This window comes from Monopterus albus, unplaced genomic scaffold (assembly GCF_001952655.1).
Source record: "Monopterus albus unplaced genomic scaffold, M_albus_1.0 scaffold120.1, whole genome shotgun sequence".
NCBI classification, from domain to species: Eukaryota; Metazoa; Chordata; class Actinopteri; order Synbranchiformes; family Synbranchidae; genus Monopterus; species Monopterus albus.
In genome coordinates this window covers 862750-888502 of record NW_018128000.1, presented here as the reverse complement: position 1 = coordinate 888502, position 25753 = coordinate 862750, and the positions used below count along the sequence as shown (strand labels likewise).

At 39.7% G+C, this 25753-nt stretch overlaps 1 protein-coding gene across 5 annotated transcripts in view; it reads left to right on the top strand.

Annotated features, from left to right (window-relative positions):
- The window catches only part of arid3a (AT-rich interactive domain 3A), a 43581-nt gene extending 19153 nt beyond the window's left edge, over positions 1-24428 (top strand). For 4 of the 5 annotated variants that reach the window (XM_020612091.1, XM_020612088.1, XM_020612090.1 and 1 more), the window contains 6 exons: positions 16400-16472; positions 17841-18024; positions 19897-20144; positions 20433-20723; positions 22308-22397; positions 22993-24428. In XM_020612091.1, coding sequence (XP_020467747.1) covers positions 16400-16472; positions 17841-18024; positions 19897-20144; positions 20433-20723; positions 22308-22397; positions 22993-23144 — 1038 coding nt within the window. In that variant the 3' untranslated portion in view covers positions 23145-24428. The remainder of the gene's footprint in view (positions 1-16399; positions 16473-17840; positions 18025-19896; positions 20145-20432; positions 20724-22307; positions 22398-22992) is intronic. The other variant, XM_020612092.1, reaches the window with a different exon arrangement.
- Positions 24429-25753: the final 1325 nt, after the last annotated feature.

The following is a 25753-nucleotide window of genomic DNA, read 5'->3' as shown; positions in this document are numbered from 1 at the left end:
CCAGCAATGAATTTGTGTCCTTCTTGATACATGTCACCCAGTGCAGCAGTGTGGCTCACTGTTTTCAAGCAACAGTGAAGGTTAACAATGGAGCAATACAGGTTCTAAATTCACAGACATTACAGTGAGTACTCAAATTTCATTGTTTGTTTTAGTCTCTGTATGGGATTTGTAGAAAACAACACAATGTAGATAATCATCAGCCTAATGCTTTAAGGTAGCTAAAGGTATAGCTCCTGTCCTGCCTTTACTGTGCTCGCGGTTAATATTCATCACTGTCAGTCCTGGATTAGCTTATTCATCTATGCCATAGACCTCCATTTTTGTTCAGAAATGATTAAAAACACATCAGTGAAACACTTTGCTGTACTGGATGACACATTTCTTCATTAGCAAACTCAAGACCTAAGCGTGAGCAGCTAGCAGAATGTAAACAAAGTTGAGAGCTTGCAAAAGATCTTGTGCATACTCAATTGACTCATGCCAGCTTCAGAAAATTATGGCCACTCAAAGCCTTTGGGGCATCATAGCAGGGTCTGGGGTTTTCGTAATGAAAAAAAATGTCACCCAGTTCAGTGGTGCCCTTCCCTGATGTAATTGTTTTTGAACAAGGGAGATTTATCACACAGATGAACAAGCTAATCCAGGACTGACAGTTGACAGACATTAACTGTGAGTAGAGGCAACTCATTGTCAGTTTTAGTGTTGTGCCACCTACTTTAATCTTATACATTAACACTGACTTTTTAGCAGGTGTTACTGAGCATAAATGCAAAAAAAGTCACTTTGTTGCCACAGCAGATGTTGAAGTTAATTATGACATGCACGAGTCTGACAAGCCACTCTTATCAGTACTGGCTTTGTTGTGAAGATTAACTACAGACTCCGTTCTTAAAATGATCATATTGTTTGTACTTTCAGCATGAAGATAGCACAGAATTTTTTCATCCATGAAAACAGTTGTGTGACAAAGTCATGATTTTCATTTTGTGTGACATAAAATCATGATTTTCATTTTGGGAAACTTAAAATTGTATATCTTCTGGAGTTTAATCATGTGCAGGTTGAGTGTTTTGGAGGGCTGTGGGTGGGGAGGAAGGGGTTAAAGCTGTACAGTTTATTTTGGGCAGGTGGGTGGAGGCTGTTGGAATGTGCCTGAGGGGAGGGTGATAATGTGGTCAGTAGAAACCCCAGATCTTCCACAGAAACCTATGTGGCTCTATCAGTCTGCAACAGTTGGAGCACTTCCAAACTGAAAATGTTACATTTTCTCTCTTACCATAGTCATGTCATTTATTCAGACCAGTATCATGTAGAATGTCTCAACTTGGCATGAAAGGCCCATAACAGCAATGGGTATAAGGGTATAAAGAAAAAAATGCTAAAAGCTTAAGAAAGGAAATTTAAAAAAAGAGATCCCCTTCTCGCATGACTGAGGATTCAGAAGGTGCTGTCAGTTTACTGTAGAACAGTTAGAATTACAATTAGTAAAATGAACAGAAAATTGTAACAATTGGTAGAAATATAAAATATAGAAATGGAATTGTGATCTAGGCTTATAACAAGCGCATCGTGTTGCAAATCCAGCATAAGAATACTAGTTTAAAAAATGGACCCAGGCAAATGAGTCCTGTACCATGTACACAAATCACCTTTTGCTCCAGGTTTGCCTCAGGCCATGTGCAGATATATCAGCCAAGGCACAACCTGCATTCCTGGTGGGTCACCCGACCACGTTCTTCTCTCCTCACTTTGAGCTGAAAGGTCAGACTAAATCAAGCCAGAAGGCGCTGTCTTTACAGATGTCTGATTACACTGTGGTTCTTAGTGAATTAATCAAAATGTTCAAGGCACCTTTACAGCACCGTCATATCTGCCTGTGGCAGACTGCAGCGGAAATTGAAGGCCAGGGATTTATACTGATATCGAATTATGCCAGCGTCATTGGATTATTTTGTAAGTGAAACTGATTTGTGTTGCGAGTGGCATGCCATTTCAAATGAGTTATTTCAGTGATACAAATGCAACCCTCCTCCACACTCTTCAGCTCCCCTCACTCTTCATCTATATCTATATCACTCTTAGCATTGCACTTAGCGTTTTTATTTTCAGAAAACACTCTTTTTACAGAGTACAAGTGCCATCTTGCAGTCACTAGGCTCACATGCATCTGTTCCCATCAGCCATCAGTTAAGTACTGGAAAGGTTTGGCTGCATTTACTGAGTTCCCCATTAAATGTCTAATATTTAACAAAGTACATCAGTCTCTCTCAACACCAAGACACAAACTGAAGGGGTAGCTGACCCACATTATATAATATATATTTATACTTTCTCACCCCTTGTGACATACTGAAACTTCAAAAGTTTTCATAAAGACATGTTGTTCAGTAGAAGGTTAGGGTGAAAAATGTTCACAGTGAGGTTTGTAGCTTATCCGGGGGTAATGGGGACATGTTTTGAGAAACTGATTGAATTTTTAATGTAGTTTTTCAGTGTTTTGAGCAAAGCCACTTCATTTTCACTGTATTAGAACAGTAGAAAAGATCTGAAAATGTTCAAAACCTCAAAACTAGAACCATCCACAGGGCTACACAGTATATATTTCCACAATGACAGTTTACAAAAAAATCTGCATTTTTCTTATTGTTTTTGTAAACTGCCACTTTAAAGATGTCAAAATTTAAATCTAACTTGAAATGATGTGAAATGTAAACTATTTATGTTAATATGGTACTTGGTTTGGCTTAATTGTACAAAAATATGAACAATTTAAAGCAAGCTTTAATTATACAAAGTGATTTGGTAGAATTAAAAAGCATCATAATTTCATTTTAAAACCAGTTATAATAACTATATAGACCGTGAAATATTAAGACATGACAAAAGTCATGACATGCTGTACTTTTATTAACTTGATTTTTTTTTTCCCTTAATTTCACTGGGCCTTTCCTGGTTTCAAAGCTGTCATTTAACTAATCGGTGCTGCAGAAACACTGTAGTTCTTTGCCTCTGCAGCAGCAGCTTGGGTATGTACAGTTACAATCTGGTTTCATTAATATGTAGTCTCTTCAGTGCAGCTGTATAGATCTCATATAACTGCCCCACTCCCCTGCCCCCTTTTATAAACAATATCCTCTTCAGGCCAGAAATCATCCAGAGGCCACACAGAGCCTTTGAAGTCTTCTCTCCTGTGTCTCTGTCTGCTTTAAACACCAGCAGCTGAGCAGATGGAGCCCAGATGGACAGTAAAGTAGGGATGTCTTTAAAAATTCATGGCACTCACCATGATCAGGATGAATGGAGGGGAGCTGGCATTAAACATTAAATTGCTCAGACACACATACACAGCAGGAGTAGGGGGAGGGGCTGTTAGTGACTGCAGGAAGTGTTGCAAGGATGAGAGCCAACTGGGAGCAACACTTACTGGGATTGGCCATCAGGTTTCTGCTGATACAGCTGTCTCATAAGTGCTTGGCTTTATATTCCACTGTAGTTTGGTCAAGATCTTTTGATCAGCCTGAGGCTCATATGAACATGTCAGATTGTGTTGTTTTTGCATTTTATATGAACCTGTGCATTTTCACAGTAATAGAATAGTTAAAAGTGGAAAGATAAAACTGAAATCTGCTCAGATGAGTATTTCAAATTTCTCCTCATGACTATTTCTGCACCTAGTCTCTATACAAGCTGCTGTTGACAGGATTGCAAAGTTATGCAATGAAATGGCACCTACATAAATGGTTATACAACGGTGTAATTCATGTTTAATGATAGCATATGTCCTTCCTGAATCCATCAAACCACTGGACGTTTTAGTGTTAATGAATAACTAATGGAAAACTGTGTGTCAAGCTGTCTTTGTGTTATGGCTTGGTATTTTATTGTATATATAAAATTTTACACACTATAGTTTTGCTTGAATTTAACTCATTATTTCACAGTGCATTGACTCTAAAGCATGAAAATGTTCAAAGTTTCATAAAGTGCATTGTCTGGGATCCGTTTTCTTGATTTGAGTCTGCACAGGGGAGTTTTCACTAGTTTATTATTTTGTGCCTAGAGAAACCTCTTGGTGCAGTGATACGTGTTTAGCAAAAAGAAAACAAGGGGTTAATGGACTCTTGTCAGGAAAACAAAAGGCCAAAAACAAAGGCTGAGGCAGCTTGGGAAGGCCTGTAAAAGTCTTCATGTTGAGAGGAGGAGGAACAGCACAGGAGGGGAAAGGGAAGGTGTGACTGAGGGAAAAGGAAAAGGCCAGTCGCTTGGCATTGTGTTTTGAACCACTGCCAAGTAGTGTGTGTAATACGTGCTCACTCTGACTGTTAAGCATTGCAGTGTTTGAATTGTATCCATCGTCTAGTGTCCTGCAGGGAGCTGATGTCAGAACATGTACAGCCATGGGGATTCTAGAAATTGGCAGCCGCTCTGCTGAAGGAGGAATGTAAACAAAGATTGCGTAAAGGCTGAGGCTAGCGCTCCCATCCTGTCTTTCTTTGACTGTTGTGTTTTGTTGTGCAGTGTATGGTATTACTTTTATCTTGACACGTTCTCTGAAAACCTGTGTTGTGATTCCGAAGTTTCTCGTGAATTTTGTGTGTCTACACCTTAATATAGAATTAGGAAGTGAGTATAGTAGGGAGACTTGTACAAACACCTCACATCTTTCATTGTTTTGACATCATTATATCTGAATGTTATTTTTGATTGGTCCCCTTTTACCCTCTAAAGGAAATGTGGAAGTGTTGTTTCATCTCTTTCTTACCTTTTTGACCCCATATAAGGAACTCAACCCTCATGTCTCAATAAAAGCACAGAAACAGAGCTGCACTAAAGGCCAGCAATAAACAAAACCCCAAGTGACATGGGGTTAATGATGACTATTTATACAATGACTCAGCAGAAGCCATTCATTTGAACAAAAGCAGTGAATGTGTGCTTTTTGCCTTCAGATGCTTCTGAAGCTTTTATTCTTGAAAGAAAACATAAGAGAATAGATCAAACACAGATAAAGATACTTAGCTTCACATTTTGAAGATCTGAATCCCTCTTTGCAAAATAAAACGACTGGATTTCAGTCGATCTGCATATTTTAAAATGTGGCTCTTTGAGGCTGTGCAGTTGTTAGCACAAATATTATGAAGAGCAGGGAACACCTCTGTTCATTATATCACATAAGACAATATTATTGCTTTCATTCATAATCTTTGAGGTATATTTGACCCTTGTGACAACATTCCAGCTGCCTTGTCTTGTCTGTATGATAATAGCCACCCTTTTTTAATTGTATGGAAATGGCAGAAGAAGTTCAAACTACAGATACAACTAGACATTCATATCCTGCCCGTAACGCCTGTATACGTTTTCGCTGCAGCTATTTCAACGTCATTTCAAGAAAACCGTGGGTGTTACTAATAGCATTAATAATTACTACATTTAGATTCCAGGGTGCTGTTATTGTGCATGCTGGATCACTGACTTACTGGTGTGTTCAAATAGGAATGGAGCCATCAATGATATTATTATTATTATTAACATTTGTGGGTTGTGGGTGACAAGTAAAAGTGACTCGTATATGATGTGAGTAAAGTTAAATACTGTAATGTGTCAAGACAGTGTGGTACACATTGTGGTTACCATATTACCATAGAGCTGAAGTGGGACAACTGTCTCGGGTTAAAAGCAATTCACAAATTTTCTTTTTAAAAAATGTAATTTAAAATTTTCAGATTCAAAGGTACCGATGTTTTGACCACTAGCTGTACTATGGAGCAGTGATTTAGGGGTTAAGTCCACATTTTGTTGCTATTGTATCTCCTGCACTTGCACATGGATAATATGATACACAGTCCTGTTGATTGTTTTTGAGTGGCATTTGTTGGAGGTCAAAAAATAGAACAGTGCACCAATAAAGGCAAGAGAAAAGACTGAGATTGAAAAGGCAACTAAAGGTTCACAGGATACCTTTAAATTGCATGTCGGTTGCTTGTCTTGGAGTTGAATTTTTTTATGGAAATGTGTCCTAGATCAGATTTTATAGACTACAGCTCTACACAAAGGACAAACCTAGAAGTTGCTTAAGGTCAAACTGCAGCATGTTCACCTATTGATTGGGACGGGATTAGCCACGTGGCCACAACATCTCAGTCTCTGATGGGCCACATGGACGGATATCTGCCCTCCATGGACCTGGGTGGCCCAGATAAAATTTTAAGGCCACAGTTGTTGACCATTAAACTCACTGCCCTGCCCATCCATCACTCTGTTTGACAGTACAAGCACCCAACTGTGTATCTGCCCCTCTGCAAACCACGTTGCTCGTAATGAGGAGCAGCAGAAGAACGCTAATTTTTAGTCTTCCTAAATCAGATTAAATAAATGTCTTCATCCTGTTTGTATCAGTTACAGACCTTTCTCTGAACTTTCAGCTGCACTTCTATCACTGTCTCCATCTTTGTGCTTTCAGGCACAAATGTTATCATGGCATCTGTGTAGACGCTGAATAAATGCCATAAGATTTCACAACAGCATTCATTAGATTATTATCTAGGTCAGACTTTTTTGCCAATTTGAAAGCAAGGCTGGTTTAAAGATATGTTTTATATAGATATATTTGTGAAGAACAGGCTCTGTACCAGAAGCCCCAAATTATAGATACTGATTGTGGTATCATTTATTCAGCTCCTCTCTTTCAGCATGTCACTTTATGATGAATAGTTGTTACACCCACTTCCCCTCCCTCAGCCTTTTCCGCTTTGCCCTGCCCAGGTCAGGCATCTGCCACTTTGATACTAATTAGCAGTGTGGTTACAGCAGATTGCACACAGCTACATACATCAAGCTCTCAGAGGCCCTGGGAATGCTGGCTGCTATCTTGGATTTTTATCTAAATCTATAAGCCAATGGCATCTGACAGTAGCAGGCAGGAATGGAGCACTTGTAAGCATGGGATAGTGCTCACTCTGGCTTCATGGCCTTTTCATCAACTGGTTTTCACCTTTTTCTCATGTCAGCAGGGGATACTGTATGTCCAATTATATCTGACAGAAGCTGAGCTTAAAAATCCTTTGGTAAAGCCTTGCAGATGGAGATCTCACTGACAATCTTGTGCACCATAAAGAATACATGCCCTCAAAGATCAATGGGTTTATGGGACATTATTGAATTTCTAAATGTGTATTACAGCACCAAGAACCTTATGATGTCTGGAAATGAAAGCTATTTCTACAGTTTGGCCATGGAACCTGATGTTTTCCAGTCAAACTGGAGAGGAAGCTAAACAGAGAAACTTCATTAACAAACCTAGATATAAAACATGGTGACCGCACATTGGGGCTTGGTGTTGAGCCACAGCTGACACATTCAAACATGCGGTTTTATTCAGGAGCTATGCAAGCTACTGTGCCTGTGTATCATTGTTAGATTCTCTATCTCACTTATGACTATCCTTTATGTTTAGAGTAAATGTGACTGTTACAGGTAAAAGCCACCGTCAGTCCCAGGGATGTTGTTTTTGTCAGCAGGCTGACAGCTTCTCATCCCCAGTCGATAGGGTTGAATTTACAAGGTCATCCGGTCAGTTAGGATGATGATGTGTTTCATTCTGCTTGTCAATAAAACACCATTCAGTGCATCTGCAATGCGGTAGTTCAATTGTTGCTGTTAATTGTGTGCATGTGGGGGGTGGAGAAGTGAGCGTTGGAGAGCAGAGGAGGTAAAGATGGATTCATTATAGATGTCAATTTATGGAGACGTATCAGTGCAATTTCTGTCAAGCTGCTGTCAGCTCTGTCGAGTGAGTGAATTAAGTATTTTCCAAATGAACAGAAACACACAGGAAGCAATTCCATTTCAGACAGAAGTACACAAAGGTGATTAATTTCCACTGTATTTGAGCTGTTCAACAGACAGGAAGAAAATAATTTTGGCATCTTTGGTATTGTTAGTGTAACCCGGTTGTACAAGCAGGGTTAAGATAAAAGCAAATAACACCAAATATTAACCGATCACAGTCATATTAAAATAACTTATTTTCTTCATTGTATCTTCAGTTGGTGTTAGTCAAATTATTTAGCTAGATCAGGAACATTGTAGAAAATTGACGGACGTTTTACAGTGTAACACAGAGTTCACAGTGCAGATTCCATATCCGGTTTTGAAAAGAAAGGGAAAAAAGAATAGTTAATGCCAGGAGGATAATCATAACGAGGGAGAATTGTGCGGGAGCTGTAGAACATCAGGAGTGCCATTCTTCTGTTCGTCTTGCTTTCCCTCGCCTCAGTAAGCTAGCTTCCATTATGCTTGCTAAGTCACTAGCTTGTACAATTCCATGGTAAAACAGGAATTTTATGATAAAATGCGAATTGCAAATTGTTACTGAGATGACATAATTCTATCTGAGGGATTATGAGGTGAAATGTGGAAATTGAATAAATGTGTGGTAAATTAGCTAGTATAGACAAACAATGCCAATACTAAGTAATTATACGATGTGATGTTGTACCATATATTGATAAACGAGTCTTGAGAGAACAAAGATTATGAGCCTGTTATAAATGCAGGTCAGGTCTTATATTGAAGTCAGAAGCACTGGACATTCTGTGGAGAAGATCTACAGATTCCTTAGATGCGAGCCACCCAATGGATCTCCTGGAAATCGGCACCTATACGGCTACAGATCAAGTGGATGAACAACCCGCTTATGGTAGGATTGAACCAGTCACTGGAGTGCCACCTAACTGAATACATTCGGCGGTATTCCTTGACCACTGGATATTGCTTGATTGAAATCTTCTGAGTGAATCCTATCACTCACTGACATTGACTTGACTTCAATAAGAAAGAATTCCTCCAGAGGACAATACCCCTTATAGTGACCACCAAGGGAAGTTATTAAGGACAATTTTATTTTGTTGAAGGGCCCAATTTTTATTTTCTGTTGAATGTTCTGTAACCTTATTGTTTCTAAACGTTTACTAAAATTGCAGTATGTTAAGTTTATTGACTTGTGCTGGTTGGTGATTTCACACTACACTTAACTCCTCCTGAACCTAGAGCGAGGTGCACATACCCACAAGTGGGTCACATTAGCATGTGTTTGTAGATGTAAGGAAAACACTCCTTCCTGAATTCTTCCGTTGATTCGCTAAGCTGAACAGCCAATCAGGGTGGCTCCACATTTTGGCACTAGAATATTAGATTAGATTAGATCCAACTTTATTGTCATTACCCATGCACTGGTACAAGGCAACGAAATGCAGTTTAGCATCTAACCAGAAGTGCAATAACAGCAGTGAAGAGTGTGCAGTATCTACAGTATGAACAGTCAGAACTAATTTACCGATGGATGTGTACAATTGATATTTACAGTAAGATACAGTGCCTTGCGAAAGTATTCGGCCCCCTTGAACTTTGCGACCTTTTGCCACATTTCAGGCTTCAAACAAAGATATAAAACTGTAATTTTTTGTGAAGAATCAACAACAAGTGGGACACAATCATGAAGTGGAACGAAATTTATTGGATATTTCAAACTTTTTTAACAAATAAAAAACTGAAAAATTGGCCGTGCAAAATTATTCAGCCCCCTTAAGTTAATACTTGGTAGCGCCACCTTTTGCTGCGATTACAGCTGTAAGTCACTTGGGGTATGTCTCTATCAGTTTTGCACATCGAGAGACTGAAATTTTTGCCCATGCCTCCTTGCAAAACAGCTCGAGCTCAGTGAGGTTGGATGGAGAGCATTTGTGAACAGCAGTTTTCAGTTCTTTCCACAGATTCTCGAGTGGATTCAGGTCTGGACTTTGACTTGGCCATTCTAACACCTGGATATGTTTATTTGTGAACCATTCCATTGTAGATTTTGCTTTATGTTTTGGATCATTGTCTTGTTGGAAGACAAATCTCCATCCCAGTCTCAGGTCTTTTGCAGACTCCATCAGGTTTCCTTCCAGAATGGTCCTGTATTTGGCTCCATCCATCTTCCCATCAATTTTAACCATCTTCCCTGTCCCTGCTGAAGAAAAGCAGGCCCAAACCAGGATGCTGCCACCACCATGTTTGACAATGGGGATGGTGTGTTCAGGGTGATGAGCTGTGTTGCTTTTACGCCAAACATAACGTTTTGCATTGTTGCCAAAAAGTTCGATTTTGGTTTCATCTGACCAGAGCACCTTCTTCCACATGTTTGGTGTGTCTCCCAGGTGGCTTGTGGCAAACTTTAAACGACACTTTTTATGGATATCTTTAAGAAATGGCTTTCTTCTTGCCACTCTTCCATAAAGGCCAGATTTGTGCAGTATACGACTGATTGTTGTCCTATGGACAGAGTCTCCCACCTCAGCTGTAGATCTCTGCAGTTCATCCAGAGTGATCGGACAGGGAAGATGGTTCAAATTGATGGGAAGATGGATGGAGCCAAATGCAGGACCATTCTGGAAGGAAACCTGATGGAGTCTGCAAAAGACCTGAGACTGGGACGGAGATTTGTCTTCCAACAAGACACTGATCCAAAACATAAAGCAAAATCTACAATGGAATGGTTCACAAATAAACATATCCAGGTGTTAGAATGGCCAAGTCAAAGTCCAGACCTGAATCCAATCGAGAATCTGTGGAAAGAACTGAAAACTGCTGTTCACAAACGCTCTCTATCCAACCTCACTGAGCTCGAGCTGTTTTGCAAGGAGGAATGGGCAAAAATTTCCGTCTCTCGATGTGCAAAACTGATAGAGACATACCCCAAGTGACTTACAGCTGTAATCGCAGCAAAAGGTGGCGCTACAAAGTATTAACTTAAGGGGGCTGAATAATTTTGCACGCCCAATTTTTCAGTTTTTTATTTGTTAAAAAAGTTTGACATATCCAATAAATTTCGTTCCACTTCATGGTTGTGTCCCACTTGTTGTTGATTCTTCGCAAAAAATTACAGTTTTATATCTTTATGTTTGAAGCCTGAAATGTGGCAAAAGGTCGCAAAGTTCAAGGGGGCCGAATACTTTCGCAAGGCACTGTATGTAGGGTAATGTACGATATACAACAGACTGGGATTCAAATAACAATAATGGACATGTACATTAAGCTTATGGAACACTAACAATACTTAGTTTGCAGTCTTTTCACTATTTTGTAACATGTATAATGTGTTTAGAAACAAATCACTGATTTTACCCGGACTTTCAGGACTGACACTGTATATAGATGAACCTCTTTGCATTTCCTGTTTTGAACACTCATTATCTAGTGATGAGCACTGACAGGCAACATGAACAAACAGACAAAGTAGGGGTACATACAAAAACTAAACTCTGTCCACTGACTATCAAAGGAAGAAGGTGCTGCAGTTCTGCTACCATTGTTTGATTAGCAGGTTATCTCTCAAAAATGTGGTGCAGACAATAGCACAGCAAACTCCTGAGGAACAAAGAGAGAGGAAAAACAATATGGGCTTGGCATGGAAATAATTTGAGGACCATGGCTGTGAGATGGATAAACCGGATGGGCAGTGTTTTAGTCCTGAGAGTCACCTTGCCTTTTCTAAATTTGATATATTTGCATGAATTTGTTTATTCACAATCCATAATTAATACGTGGGTTCTCTCCGGGTACTCCAGCTTCCTCCCACAGTCCAAAGACATGCAGCTTAGGTTGATTGGTGTCTCTAAATTGCCCATAGGAGTGCGTGTGTGCGTGTGTGGTTGTTTAAAAAAAAAAAAAAAAAAACAAGATTCCTGCAACGAAAATACAATCATTACTGACTGCATAGGCAGGGACCGACTGCATAGGCAGGGACCACCTGCAATGCCTTCACGGCCCCTGGATGGTCTGCAGACCACTGGTTGCAAAGCCCTGGTCTAGAATGTTCTCATTTTTGAAATTAAGTCAAACTGTTTGTTATTGTCTCTCTCAAAAATAACACACTTTACAAAAACAGCCAAAACATTACATTACAGCAGACAGTAAAACTAAAATTTACCGGGTTTTCTAAGACTCCAAGAATATCTGAGCACTCTTCAGTTACACTGCTGTGACCTCAGTGCTTTTGTTTACTTGTAATTTTAGCAAGCAGGAAATTGAAGCTCATTCTGTGTCAGATAGTACTGCAATGCTTTGTCATTTCATTGATTGATTGATTGTTTTTCTGTCAATTGACCAATCTACATTTTTAAAAAATAATTAATTGATTAATTGCAAAAAATAAATTTTAATGCCCCAAGCTTTGCAAATGGTGGAATTTGTTGCTTTTCCTGGTCTTCAGGATTTTTGAACTGTTCCTCAGACAAACAAGGCATCACATGATGTCACTATTGGCAGAAGGAAATTGTGATGGGTGTTTTTCCACTGTTGACCAAACAAATCAAAAGGTAATCATCTCATTAATCAATAATGAACGTCATCCTTAGCTGCAGTTCTAGTCTCATTGCACTGGGATAATGAAATGTCTTCCCTTTTAAAGTAAATAATTACAGATCAGGATTGAGTAACAACTAACATTGCGTGTTCCCTCAGCAAAACAGATCATTTTCTAGTGCGCAGTGAGTTAGACACTTTTGAATCAGCCTTCATTTTATGTTGCCACTGACATTTTGTAGAGTTAAATAACTGTAATTTACAGGAACGAAGGTGGAGCATTGCATTGTGACAGTGGAGACACTAAAGTTATGCTGTGCTGGTTGTGTTTGCTTTGCTACATTAATGACACTCAAAGGCCCTTTGGCCTGGAAGAGCGCAGTGTTTGTATATGGTTGATTATGTGTTCATGAGCTGAATCAAACACCCCCCTCTACCCCTCTCTCTACCAGCTACATTCTTCCCTTCCCCCACTTTTGTATGTGTGTACTTACGTGTTCGATTCTTATCGGCTCTCTTCATGCTTCATGCTTAGTTTTGTGAGATTGTTTGCTTATCATCAGGGTCTCACAGCAGTGATCCCCAATTACCAGAGTCAATTTGATCTAGCCATGTTTGAACATGTTACACCCAGCGACCTTGCATAAATGTGACAACAGCATTTTTCCACTCATGTCAGGCAGGATGATATGAAGAAAACAAGGTCATACTGGTCTTTTTCATGAGAAAATCAACAGAAGCACTTAGATTGATATGAAGTTGTGAAACTGGTCCATCAGCATTGAGTTACATGGGATTTATTCTCACGGTAAATGTAGTTTCTGCTGTATAGAGCCACAAAAAAACAAAAACTTCAATCTGTCACACTGTGCAAAAGGAGGATAAAATGCACCTCAAGGTTCTCTCTGTAGTTGTATGTGCAGCCAACACACTGTAAAAAACAGGGAGCCTGCTCAGCTGCACAAGGCGCCTTATTAATTGTAAGCAGCAAACAATCAAAAATACTCAAATAATAAGTAAACACACTCAACCTTCAGTGCTCACAGTGCATTACACAATGGTTTGAGCGCTACAAACTCAATAATAAGTCTTATCAACTACAAACAGTAAAACGAATATATTGAAGCCCCACATCATCTTTAAGCACTATATTGGAATATGTGAGGGTTATTTTTGCACATAAAGTGTCAGCTGATTTTTATTTATTTTTACTTTGAACTCTAGTGTGTTTGTATGTGCATGTTAGAATGTGTATCAGCTTCACCTCAAGGTGATAAAGGTGACCGGCAGGTGTAAGGGAACATGCAGATGACATCCCAGTCTCCTCACAGTTTTGGTTTTCAGTTGCAAAGCCTCTATTATCTGCTATGTGACACTTGTGTGCCCCTGGCTTGCTAACAGCTATTTGCATTAATGTTGAAGTGAACCCCTTCTCCCCTCATGCACACACACACCCACACCCTTCTTACAGTATTTCCTACCAGCACCACTACTGCTCTGCAAAGCGGCACAAACAGGCTTCTCTTTGGGGACTGATTATTATTTGCACACACACAAAAAAAAGCACTTTGTTTTCTCTGACTGAGGCCTGTTTATCATGTATCTGCAGGCAGGTTGTTGCTGACCTATATACACAGACAGGGTGGAAAATTATCAGATAGTTAAATATTTGTTTAAATTCAGCATTCTGTTTTTAATGCTAAGAAAGAGTGCACATTTTCACCAAGTTGTCGTATGGAATCTCTTCTTTGTGAGTGCCCAAAAAACTTCAAACAGCATTTTTTTGTATCTTTGCCTAAAAATGTCTGAAAGACTTGTTTCATCAAAAATACGTTCAGATTCATTTTCTGTTGCTTGGCATATTGAGAAATTGCAGCTATGCTCGCCATAATGGTGCTGGCCCAACTTCTGTCCAAGCCGCAGGTTGTCATGTGTTTAAAGGAATGATAATGTATGAGAAGTGATGTGGACATTTGCATCCACTGGACAAAATCTGTTAAGTATGTTTCCATTACGCCTTCGTTCTTTTAAAGCACAGCTCCTGTTTCTTTAGTTTCTTACATTATGGTGTTTGGGCGGGGGGTTATGTTCGAGATTTATGGCACGGCACTTCACGAAATGCATGCATCCTGTAATTAAAACCCCCCCTTGCCTCTGGGAGGCCTGTAAATTAGCTAACATCCCCCAGCGTCCCATCCACCACATACTTCTTCAGTCCAGCAGTCCTCACCCCTCTGTTCCCACTACCCACTACATAACAAGGTTTTATGGCAGCTTGGCATCACTTATGAGGCACAGTTTGTTAGAGGCCACTGCTGTCATCATTGTACCAAACTTCACTTGGATGTGCCTTTCACTTTCATTTTGTCTGGGCTAGTGCTTTAAGTAAATGCAGATAACTTTTAGTAAATGACTGCTGTAGGTGGGTAAAAGGTACTGTATTTTATTCACCTTCACTGATGTGGTGGCAGAGTAGTATAGTGGTTAGAGGGTAAGTCGGAATGAATCCCAGTATGCAAATTTCAGTCAAATGTCAAATGACAATATTTCTTCTGCTAGACCTCTTGCCTACATTTAGCATACACATAGCATAGACAACAAACTAATTGACAGCTGTTTTGGTATTGAGTTAATAGTTTTAGTCCTTTCCTAGAAAATTCTGGTTTTAGCTTCACCAGTGTGCCTTGCCTTTGGTTTTGAACTGCTGATCAGACAGAACAAGCAATTTGTAGGCATCACCTTGGTTTCTGATAAGTTATAATAAGCATGTCCTCATTTTTATGGACTAAGTGTTAATGGATTCATAAAGGAACTATTCTGTAGACTAATCAATAAATCACATATAATCATATCAAATATATGTAAATCAATAGTCAAGTTTTTTTTTTGTCTGCTGAGCTGCACATCCTAAAGTTTTTCTTTTTTATTTTACATGATTTGATTAATTGTGTTCTACAAAATGTTTGAAACAAGTGGGGAAATCCCCATCAACACTCCTTTAACCTGAGGTGATGTCTTCAAGTAGCTTGTTTTGTGCAACCAGCAATCCAAAACCATGTGGTATTCAGTTTACTGTTTACAGGTTCTCATAACTGAGAACCAAAGACTTTCTACTTGAAGAACTACTAAATTGTTAAATGATCGTTGAAGTAGTTGTTGCTTAATTTGCTGTCACCAAATCATTTTAGCTGTTGTATAAATTGGTTATTTTGGAGCTGAATGCTTTCCTGTGATGTGACATTTGCACTACTGTGGAGTGTACAACATGAGGGTTAGTAGTGGTGTGGCCTGCTAGCTGTTGTGTCTGTGTAGCAACAATATGCTGCTTTGGTTCTATTTTATCTGTGGTTTTGTTTGCCGGCACTCAGTTGCACATTGTGTTTCACAACTTGCCATGAAGCTATATGGCCTCAAATATATACTCTGTGGTATGTCTTTAATAAGACTTTAATACATACAAACAGCTGTGGCTGAAGCTGCTGCCCACTCACTGCTGTGAGAGGAAATGCCTGTGCCATGTTTTGTGGAAGTACCTCTAATGAAGTATTTCACTTTTACACTGCCATACTAGGCTGGAAAAAACAACTACAACCTCAGTGGCCTCACTGTTGTCCCCTTAGTGGGCACCCAGTTTTACTGCTAAATTTCACTGAACTTTCCAGAGCCCAGTGTCCTTCCAGCAGCTGCATCAGGTTCTCATCAAGCCAGGCTGGTCCACAGTATTTCTCTTTTTCTACTTATGACCACAAATCAACTAATTGATTTCTCATGACTGGGCTTCCATTACAGCTGTCGATTTTATAATGACCAGATTTTATGTTTTGCTTGGACTTCTTGCTGTTACACATTATAGCACTGGTTGTTATAGTAACAGGACTGCCGTTGAGGTCATTTCCTGTCAACCACATGATGCAGTATTATGTAATCAGATTGTTTTTATGACAGCAGAACACCCTGGTTTCGGTATTCTTACATCAGACCTGTAAGAACTTTTGTTGTCAGATATAAAAACTAGTATCGCCATATGTCTTTCTCTCCTTCCTCTCCTCAGCTGTATGAACTGGATGGAGACCCAAAGAGAAAAGAGTTTTTGGATGACCTCTTCGGCTTCATGCAAAAAAGAGGTACGCAGCTGTGCATGTGTGTGCTTTTAAATCCATAAACACTGCATCCCAGTGAGGTACACATTAAAGTACACTTATCCATTCAGTCGCTAATCTTTTCATATTATATTTCCTTGCTTTATGTCCAGCCAGTATCATAGAGAGTCTCTTAAAAGTTACAGATACAGAGAGAATGATCCCCTCCCATCCTCTCTGACATATGACACAGCTCTCCCTACTCATTTTTCACTCAGATGGGTGGGGTCTTTCTTCGTTTCAGAGATGATTGCTTTATGTTGTGCAGCCCCTCACTGTTCCCAGGCTCTAACCAGGAGGAATACAATGTATGAATGCACTGGAATGGATTGGTTTACCTTCCCACTGTGCTATTTGGCCTGACCAGAACACAATACACAATCACTGGCTCAGCCATCGTGTAGGATCTTCACAATATAACTGAGCCAAACAAAATTCTCATTTCTCCTCATCCAGAAAATACATTGTCGTGGTTAAGAAGGTGTGGATTGTGTAACATTGTATTTGGTACAGAAGTGTCCAGCAGCAGTCCAGTGCAGATGACTATCTCTTAAATACCAAGCAGCCTTGTTACTTTGACAGATTGGCTTGACTGATTGAATCAAATCGGCAGTTTGGGAGAGAACAGACATGAATTACAACTTAAAACCAGTACTGCATGTTTACAGTGTCAGAGCAAGGTGGGCGGGTCTGCCAAGTCCGCTCTGAGAATCTGAGAGCGCCATCTGCGGGTTGTACTGGTGACTGAGGCATTACTCCTTAATATGCAAATCAAGAATTACTATCATGTTTTACTTTGACATGTGGACTATATTTAGGACCACTCATTGTTTAAAAGTATTAAAATGTAACTGATTAATGAAGGCTTTGACTGTCCTCACTGGGAAATCGACATGTATCACAGGTTAATACAAAATTATAGGTATTAATTAATCCTGTCACCAGGCATTTTGTCTCATACTTGGTTTGTCAGTAACCTACACTCATGTCATGTCTAGTTTGAAGACAAGAAAACAGCCTTGTCAGGTTGAGTAACAAATATCGCTTTGCCAGTTTTGTGAGACACAATTCTGTTGGAATGTTTTTGTCTACTGAGAAAATCATAACAATTTGAGAAAATTATTATGATTTTGTCTGGTACAATCAAAAGATCAAAATGAAAAGATGTCTCAACTCTTCATTCTTCACTCACTGTTTAATTTTCAAGTTTCTTATATTGTAGTTTTTTTTTTTTTTTTCTTTAATTGATGACTACATCCAGAAACTGCATACTGCCAATGTGATATGCCTCACTCACAGTTTTATTTTTTTTTGTTGACCTTTCCCCTGTGGGTGTGTGTGTTGTTGTTCCAGGAACCCCAGTGAATCGCATTCCCATCATGGCCAAGCAGGTTCTGGATCTGTACATGCTCTACAAGCTGGTGACAGAGAAAGGTGGCCTGGTGGAGGTCATCAACAAGAAACTGTGGAGGGAGATCACCAAGGGACTCAACCTGCCTACCTCAATCACCAGTGCGGCCTTCACCCTCCGCACACAGTCAGTACACACACACCTCCACTTGTGTTTTTTATTTGCTTGTTTGTTTGAATTGCATGTGAAAGGTTACTTAGTTTAATTTTGTGTTTAATTTGTTTGGAGACATACTGTTAATCTCAAGCCCTCTGAGCCTGTAAACAACATGTTTGCTTGTCACTATCTTGCCAAAAAAGAAGTCAGCACAACTGATTTGAGTTTCTACTGCTTTGGGTAGCCAAAACTGTTATAACTATAATCCTTTTGCTCTGCGTTTCAAGCATATGGAGTTGCTTGTTTTGAAATGTCAACAACAATTTGGTTTTACCATTTATCCCCAGTGTCATTTCCTGTTGTTGGTTTAGACTGAAGTGTCTTCATTCCTAATTAGCTCAACCACATGTCTCCTTATGGAAACAAGGCTTGACTTCTCAAGCATGTACCATTATCTAGTATCTGCTTGCATGTTCCTGGCATGTTTCATTGTAGCCATCATTGTAGTCATCATGGCTTGAAAACACATTCTAGTTGTTTAATTTTACTCTTCCATAAAGGTGGGCTCCACATATAAGAGACAAATTGTCTGAATCAAAGAAGGAGAGACCAAGATCTCCTCACCTTGAGTTCTTTGTATGGGTCAAACTCCAAAAATGGCAGATCCTACACTTCCCACAGTGCATCTTGAAAGCATCTTTCAGCAAACTGTTCGTGTCTGGTGAATCTACATGTCTATCAAACTTAAAACCTTAAATACAGTATGTTATACAGAATTTTAGTTTAAAATTTGTTGTCTCAAGTTCAAGCTGAGATATTTTTCAGACTGGACAAAGCCAGAGCCACAGGAGACATAAAGCTGCTTCAAAGGTTTGGTTAGGGTGGTTTCACATTAGGGACCTGGGCATGGATCTGAGTACACTTGACCCCAAAGTCCGGTCATTTTGATCAGTGTGAACACAAGCATACTGGACTCGGTATGAAGAGGTGGTCTTGAGCATGATTCATGTATACTTGTAGCACGGTCCGTTGGGAGATGTGAATGCAAACAAGGAAGTGGGCTGCTATGTGACATCATAACTATTTGACTCTGTTAAATAACAAGGCTGCAAAAAGATCTTTGTGGAGTAATGAAGATGTAAATTGCTTGCTTGAAATGTAGACTGATGAAAACATACAAAGACAACCGGATACTACACACACAAACTTTGACATTTATGCAAGTATTCATCAGTATTTACATGCGCCCAGTTAATGATGCGAGTGGTTGCTTCTTTTTCTTTCTTGGTGGATTGCAAACAACTACCTGCATACTGCCATCTACTGTATCAGACTGTGTACATATGCAAGTGTGCTGGGGCACGGAACAATGTTACTTATAAGAAAGCAGACCTATGGGGGGGAGGGGGGAGTAATCATGCTCGACCATGTTACAAAACAATCATGTCTAATGTGAAAACTCTTATACTCCCTTGATGAGATAAACTGGTTGAATGCCCCTTTAATTTGACTACCGTAATTTCCGGACTATTGAGCGCACCTGAATATAAGCCGCACCCACTAAATTTAAAACGAAAAAACAGTTTGTACATAGCCGCAGGTGTCCACATTGTAATATGAGATATTTCGACAGCAAGATCGATCGCCTTTAACTTGAGAGCTGCATCGTATGGATTTCGTCGTGTGTTTTCCATGATGAGGGTGTGTGCATGAAGCGAAAAAAGTAGTGGCTTATAGTCTGGAAATTACGGTAAATGGTGTAGCCCACCAGAAAATTAGCTTTTACTTTGTGTGCATTCACTGTAAGTGTTAGGAACTGATTGAACCTCTTCAGCAACAGGCAAAACTCTAAACATGCCTATGTTAAGCACCTTTTAATTAAAAACTGTGTGTTTCTTTCAGATACATGAAGTACCTGTACCCATATGAATGTGATAAGAGGGGCCTGAGCAACCCCACTGAGCTCCAGGCAGCCATTGACAGTAATCGGCGGGAGGGCCGACGACAGAGCTTTGGCAGCTCCCTCTTCACCTACTCCCCTAACGGGACGCCTACCATGCTGTCCTCGCCAAAGCTTCCCACTTCCAGTGTGGGCCTGACAGTGGGAACCAACGGGGCTTCACTGAACCCCATCCAGAAGATCAAGAAAGGTGAGATTTGTGTTTTTTGCTTCACTCATCACATGGAGTTAACTGTTGGAAGGAGGTGACTGAAAGCAGACTGGGTGAATAATATATTTGAGCAGTAAACTCAAATATCCATTTTTATCATTTAATATTAATGAAAAATTAGGTTTGCTGTCATCTCTGCAGTTACGTGGTATGCATCTTCAACCAACAGTTTTTTGGCATAGTGGTCAGGGATGAACATAATATCTTGTCTAGATAACGCGTCATTTTCAGTTCGCCCTTTTCCCCCTCTCGGTGCTGTCCAACCAGAAGAGGAGGGAGGCCAGTCACTGCCAGGGGTTGGCATGGCTCGTTTGCCAGCAGGGGCCTTGGCAGGTCACTCAGTGGCTGCTGTGCAAGCGGCAGCAGCCCAGGCAGCAATGGCGGCTCAGGTGGCAGCTCTGGAACAGCTAAGGGACAAACTGGAGGCCGGTGAGCCACCAGAGAAGAAGATGGCACTGCCAGCTGAGGAACACCACCGACTGCTGCAGAGAGCACTTCAGCACAATCTGCTGGCCATGACAGCCCAGATACCCATGAATATCCGCATCAACAACCAGGGTACTGAACACACAATGGAGTTTATGATGTGCTGAGGCAGCACAAGTAGAGAATAACAGATTGTGGGTTGAGAAAATTCCTCCTGTATCTACTCAGCATGATATGAGCACTTTATTTTAACATCTGCTAAGTCTTAATAGCTTTAAGAAGGTTTATTTAATCATTATGTTGATGTCAAATTAAGCAGTAAATTCCAAATCTTGAATGACTATTGGGGAAAACAAACCGCCCACTCTTGATAAAGCAGATCTTATTTTGACATTTTTATCTTTGTTAAATTAGGAAAACTAATTAAAGGAATAGTTCAGGATTTTTCAAGTTGGTGTTAAAACAATATTGATGTATCCCTGTGTATGTTTGAATAGGTCTTGGTCCTTCTCTCCACACCAGAGTCCTTCCCAGTTTAATTTGAAAAACTCCCACCTGCAAAGCTCTGTATTGGACCCAACCGGTTATCCAAAGTTATTTCTAAGTTAGTTTCAGACCCAACCTGACCTGTTAACGTAAGACCTGCGACCCGTCCTGTACCCGTAATTACAACAGAATTTAAGCTACACAGCCACTTATTTTATTAGATGTTTAAAAGAAGCTGCATTTAGGGTTTTTTTTTTTGTTTTTTTTTGCCTCTTTTTAGCAGAGGCTGCATTTGAGCCTCAGAAGAACTTTGGAGTGCATGTTTTTACAGAAGTGTTGTTTGCCCCTCATTTTTCCAGGTGGACACATTCAGTGTAGTGAGTCGAGTAGGAGAAGCAACAACAACCAAGAGCCATTCTCACGTACATAGGGATACCTCAGTATTGTTTTAACACCAACCTGAAAAATCCGGAACTATTCCTTTAAGCAAAATTTTGCACTAAGATCATTTATAACCAGCTCAGTTTCTGTCCTTATATCCAACTTGTAATTTTCTATTATGTTCCTTTGTTAAGAATCATAAGCAGCTGAGGAGAGACAATACACACTGGTATTATTGCAACAAATATGCTGTGGGCATCACTGTGGATTTTAAACTTCATTGTTTTAGCCAAGAATGTAGATGAGCTGGATTTCACACAATGGCACTCCTCCTGGCAGTTAGTATCTCAACACGTTCTTGTCGTCTGCCCACAAACCACAACACCCAACAGTGAGGAAGTAACCCATAGCAGGCCTATATGCTGACCCGTTTAGCATATAGAGGCAGCATGCATGCAGACATACATATAGAACATGTGCGTTTGCCGACAGAAGGGAATCTTCACACATACACATACTTTGATCTTATAGCAGGGTTTTGCTTGGTTAATGTCTTATCTGACACGCACGCAACCTGTTTCTCAGTACTGATAATACAGGTGACTTCAGAGAATTGTTCAGCTGCACATTTTTTGCAAGTTTACACACAAAGGTGTATATATTCTAGATGTTTTTTTTTTTTTTTTTTTAATCATTTGGTTTCATATAGTTTACTGTATTTACAGTATATACTATAACACCAGAGAAAACTCTGGACTAGTGTTACAAAAAATATCTAATAAACTTTATACTGAATAAAGCTCAAGTTTTTGTTATCACAGCTCTACTCTACGATTGTCTTCCTAACAGACGGCAGGCAAGACTCGGCGCTGAACCTCTCCACCAACGGCACAAGCAGCATTAGCATGTCAGTGGAGCTCAATGGAGTGGTGTACACTGGTGAGTATTGCTGGCACGTAGCACAGGAAGTGCATCCGATCACCTTCTAATCAGGTAGGCAAAACAGGCAGTTGTCATTATCATTACAGTATGTTTCAAGGGATTGATCATCATTTCTGAAAATAAGCTTTTTCACTTTCTTTCTGAGGTTTAGAAAATGCTGGACTCAGGAGGCGATTAACTTAGTTTAGATCGGAAGCAAAGGCCAGCCGACAGACAGTGGGAGAAGATGTGATATCATTTAAATATGGGGAGTTTTTTTACAGCATTCAGCTGGAAGGTCTTCATCATGGCATTGCACTCATTTGTTCACATAAAAGGAGGTGAAGTGTGAAGAATGGGGGTGGATTTCAAACCCTTGCACTTTTCTCACCCACTGCACAGCTGGCCAATCACAGTGTGCAGTGGGTGTAAATTGTTGGTTCTGGAAAGTTACCGAAACTGTTGTTTACCCCCACCAACCACCCTCTACCCTAGCCTCCAGAAAAGAGTGTATTTCTTAAAATGTTTAGTTAATTTTATTAGTTTTATTTTAAAATTGAGATTAAATTAAGAAGAAATTAATTTTTGGTTTTCTTTATCTTTTTCTGTCCAGGTGTTCTTTTTGCTCAGGCAGCACCAGGGTCTGCCTCCTCTGGTACGTCTGGATCGTCAGTCTCCAACAAGGCGGTCAGCAATCGTGTTGCCCTTCAGCAGCAGCAGAACACACCTACCTCATCCTCAACCTCCAGCAACCTGTTGTCTTAACAAACCCCTAGCCTTTCCTCTTTGTTTGTTTTGAAATTACCACGCTAAGTAAAGCCAAAAATCAACCTCATTTTCTACACCATCTATGCCACAAAGACAAGAACCATAAACCATAGAGAAAGAGACAAACTGAAACTCAGATCACTTGAAGTACACTATCTCAGGTTTTCTCTCACAAATTCACATCTTTTGTTCTTTGTAGCCAAAATAATTTTGAAGAAAATATTCCTACTCAGAGCCATTATATGCTAAACAAGTATGCACAACCTGTGAATTATTTATTTCTGCATAAAAGCTCAGCTTGTTGGAGAACAAAAGATAAAGTAATAACTAGGGAGGTTAATGTACTGTTTACACACACTCAAACAGCTACTGACTGACAGCTATGTTTTATCCTCCAGGGGAGAGATTTTTGTTTTAATTCTAACTTTTCATTGTCATTATCATTGTTATTCTCTATCGTGTTTATCATTTAAATCTTTAACAATCCTCTCACTGCAGGAAAAAAATCTATATATTTAAAATTCTATTAAAAAAATATGAATATCTTCTATTTTTAATCAGAAAAGCTTTAAGGGTATACGTTGTTTCTTCAGGGCATATAACAATGTACCATTGTGACCTCATTTTGTGTAAAATATTATTCACATGGCAGCCACTTTGGATCTCTGCTGTGGGGTTGCGCTCCTGTTGTGTACCATGATACACAGCATATCAATGCCACTGATTCTTCAGTGAAATGCAAATTTGAAACAGCTGCAACTCAGTAATCTGCCAGGAAATTTGTTCGTTTTAATATATTTGGTCTATTATTGATCGCTACTGGTGTCTAGGTGGTAGCTAGTTGGCTAGAACGCTATGTAGCTGACATTCCCGCTGAATCTAAGCCGTTGTTGTAGTTGTTCTTCTGAGACAGCTGGCTAAATTATATCTAAAATCCTCTGTTGACATGAGGCCAGTTCTATATACAGTGGAACCTTGGATTGCGAGTAACCCGGTTTGCGAGTGTTTTGCAAGACGAGCAAAAATTTTTGATTCGATATACAAATGAGGTCTCGCAATACGAGTAGTATGTACGCTTTGTCTGCTGAGCGTCACGTGACATACGTCACAACTGAGCTGATGGTTCTTGCTTTTCACTCATGTAGTCAATATCTGTACTGCAACAATGGCCCCTCACGCCAGCCATGATTCTTTTCAATGGTGAAGTGCGGGTTAATTTGTTTTATTTTTACTTTATACTGTATTTTGTATTACTGTAATCATTTTTATATGGATAAGTGGGTGTGGAACAATTCACATGAGTTTCCATTATTTCTAATGGGGAAATTCACTTTGATATACGAGTGCTTTGGATTACGAGCATGTTGCCGGAACGAATTATACTCGTAATCCAAGGTTCCACTGTATACATCCATGCCAATCATGCCTGCAAATCATCACAGCTAGTGTTCAAAATGGCTGTTGTGTGAGTTAGTTCAGTTGTGCAGGTGGAAGCCTTTCACTGCGCCTCAATATGCTGGACTTTCTGAGCCTCACCCACTGTTGCTATTGCCGACTGGGGTTCAGATTTTATGTGAATGACGTGTTTTTGATTGTGCTCAGGTGTCCATCTGCTCATTGATTTGTATAATATCCTTCAGAAAGATTGGCTTGTATTCTTTTCTAACATGGTCTTTTAGTGGAGTGATTGTCTTGAAGTCGGATGCATGTGTGTATTTGTAGGAAAAAAAAAACCTTCAAGCAGGAAGCCTGTGATTTCCTGTCTTGAATTTGCAGGAGTGAGGTGTCCACTAAATCTTCTTTATTGAGGAGATGCTAACATGGACAATCAGGTTTCAGGAGAAATTTAAAATTCTATTAAAAAAAACTGAATATCTTCTATTTTTAATCAGAAAAGCTTTAAGGGTATACGTTGTTTCTTCAGGGCATATAACAATGTACCATTGTGACCTCATTTTGTGTAAAATATTATTCACATGGCAGCCACTTTGGATCTCTGCTGTGGGGTTGCGCTCCTGTTGTGTACCATGATACACAGCATATCAATGCCACTGATTCTTCAGTGAAATGCAAATTTGAAACAGCTGCAACTCAGTAATCTGCCAGGAAATTTGTTCGTTTTAATATATTTGGTCTATTATTGATCGCTACTGGTGTCTAGGTGGTAGCTAGTTGGCTAGAACGCTATGTAGCTGACATTCCCGCTGAATCTAAGCCGTTGTTGTAGTTGTTCTTCTGAGACAGCTGGCTAAATTATATCTAAAATCCTCTGTTGACATGAGGCCAGTTCTATATACAGTGGAACCTTGGATTGCGAGTAACCCGGTTTGCGAGTGTTTTGCAAGACGAGCAAAAATTTTTGATTCGATATACAAATGAGGTCTCGCAATACGAGTAGTATGTACGCTTTGTCTGCTGAGCGTCACGTGACATACGTCACAACTGAGCTGATGGTTCTTGCTTTTCACTCATGTAGTCAATATCTGTACTGCAACAATGGCCCCTCACGCCAGCCATGATTCTTTTCAATGGTGAAGTGCGGGTTAATTTGTTTTATTTTTACTTTATACTGTATTTTGTATTACTGTAATCATTTTTATATGGAT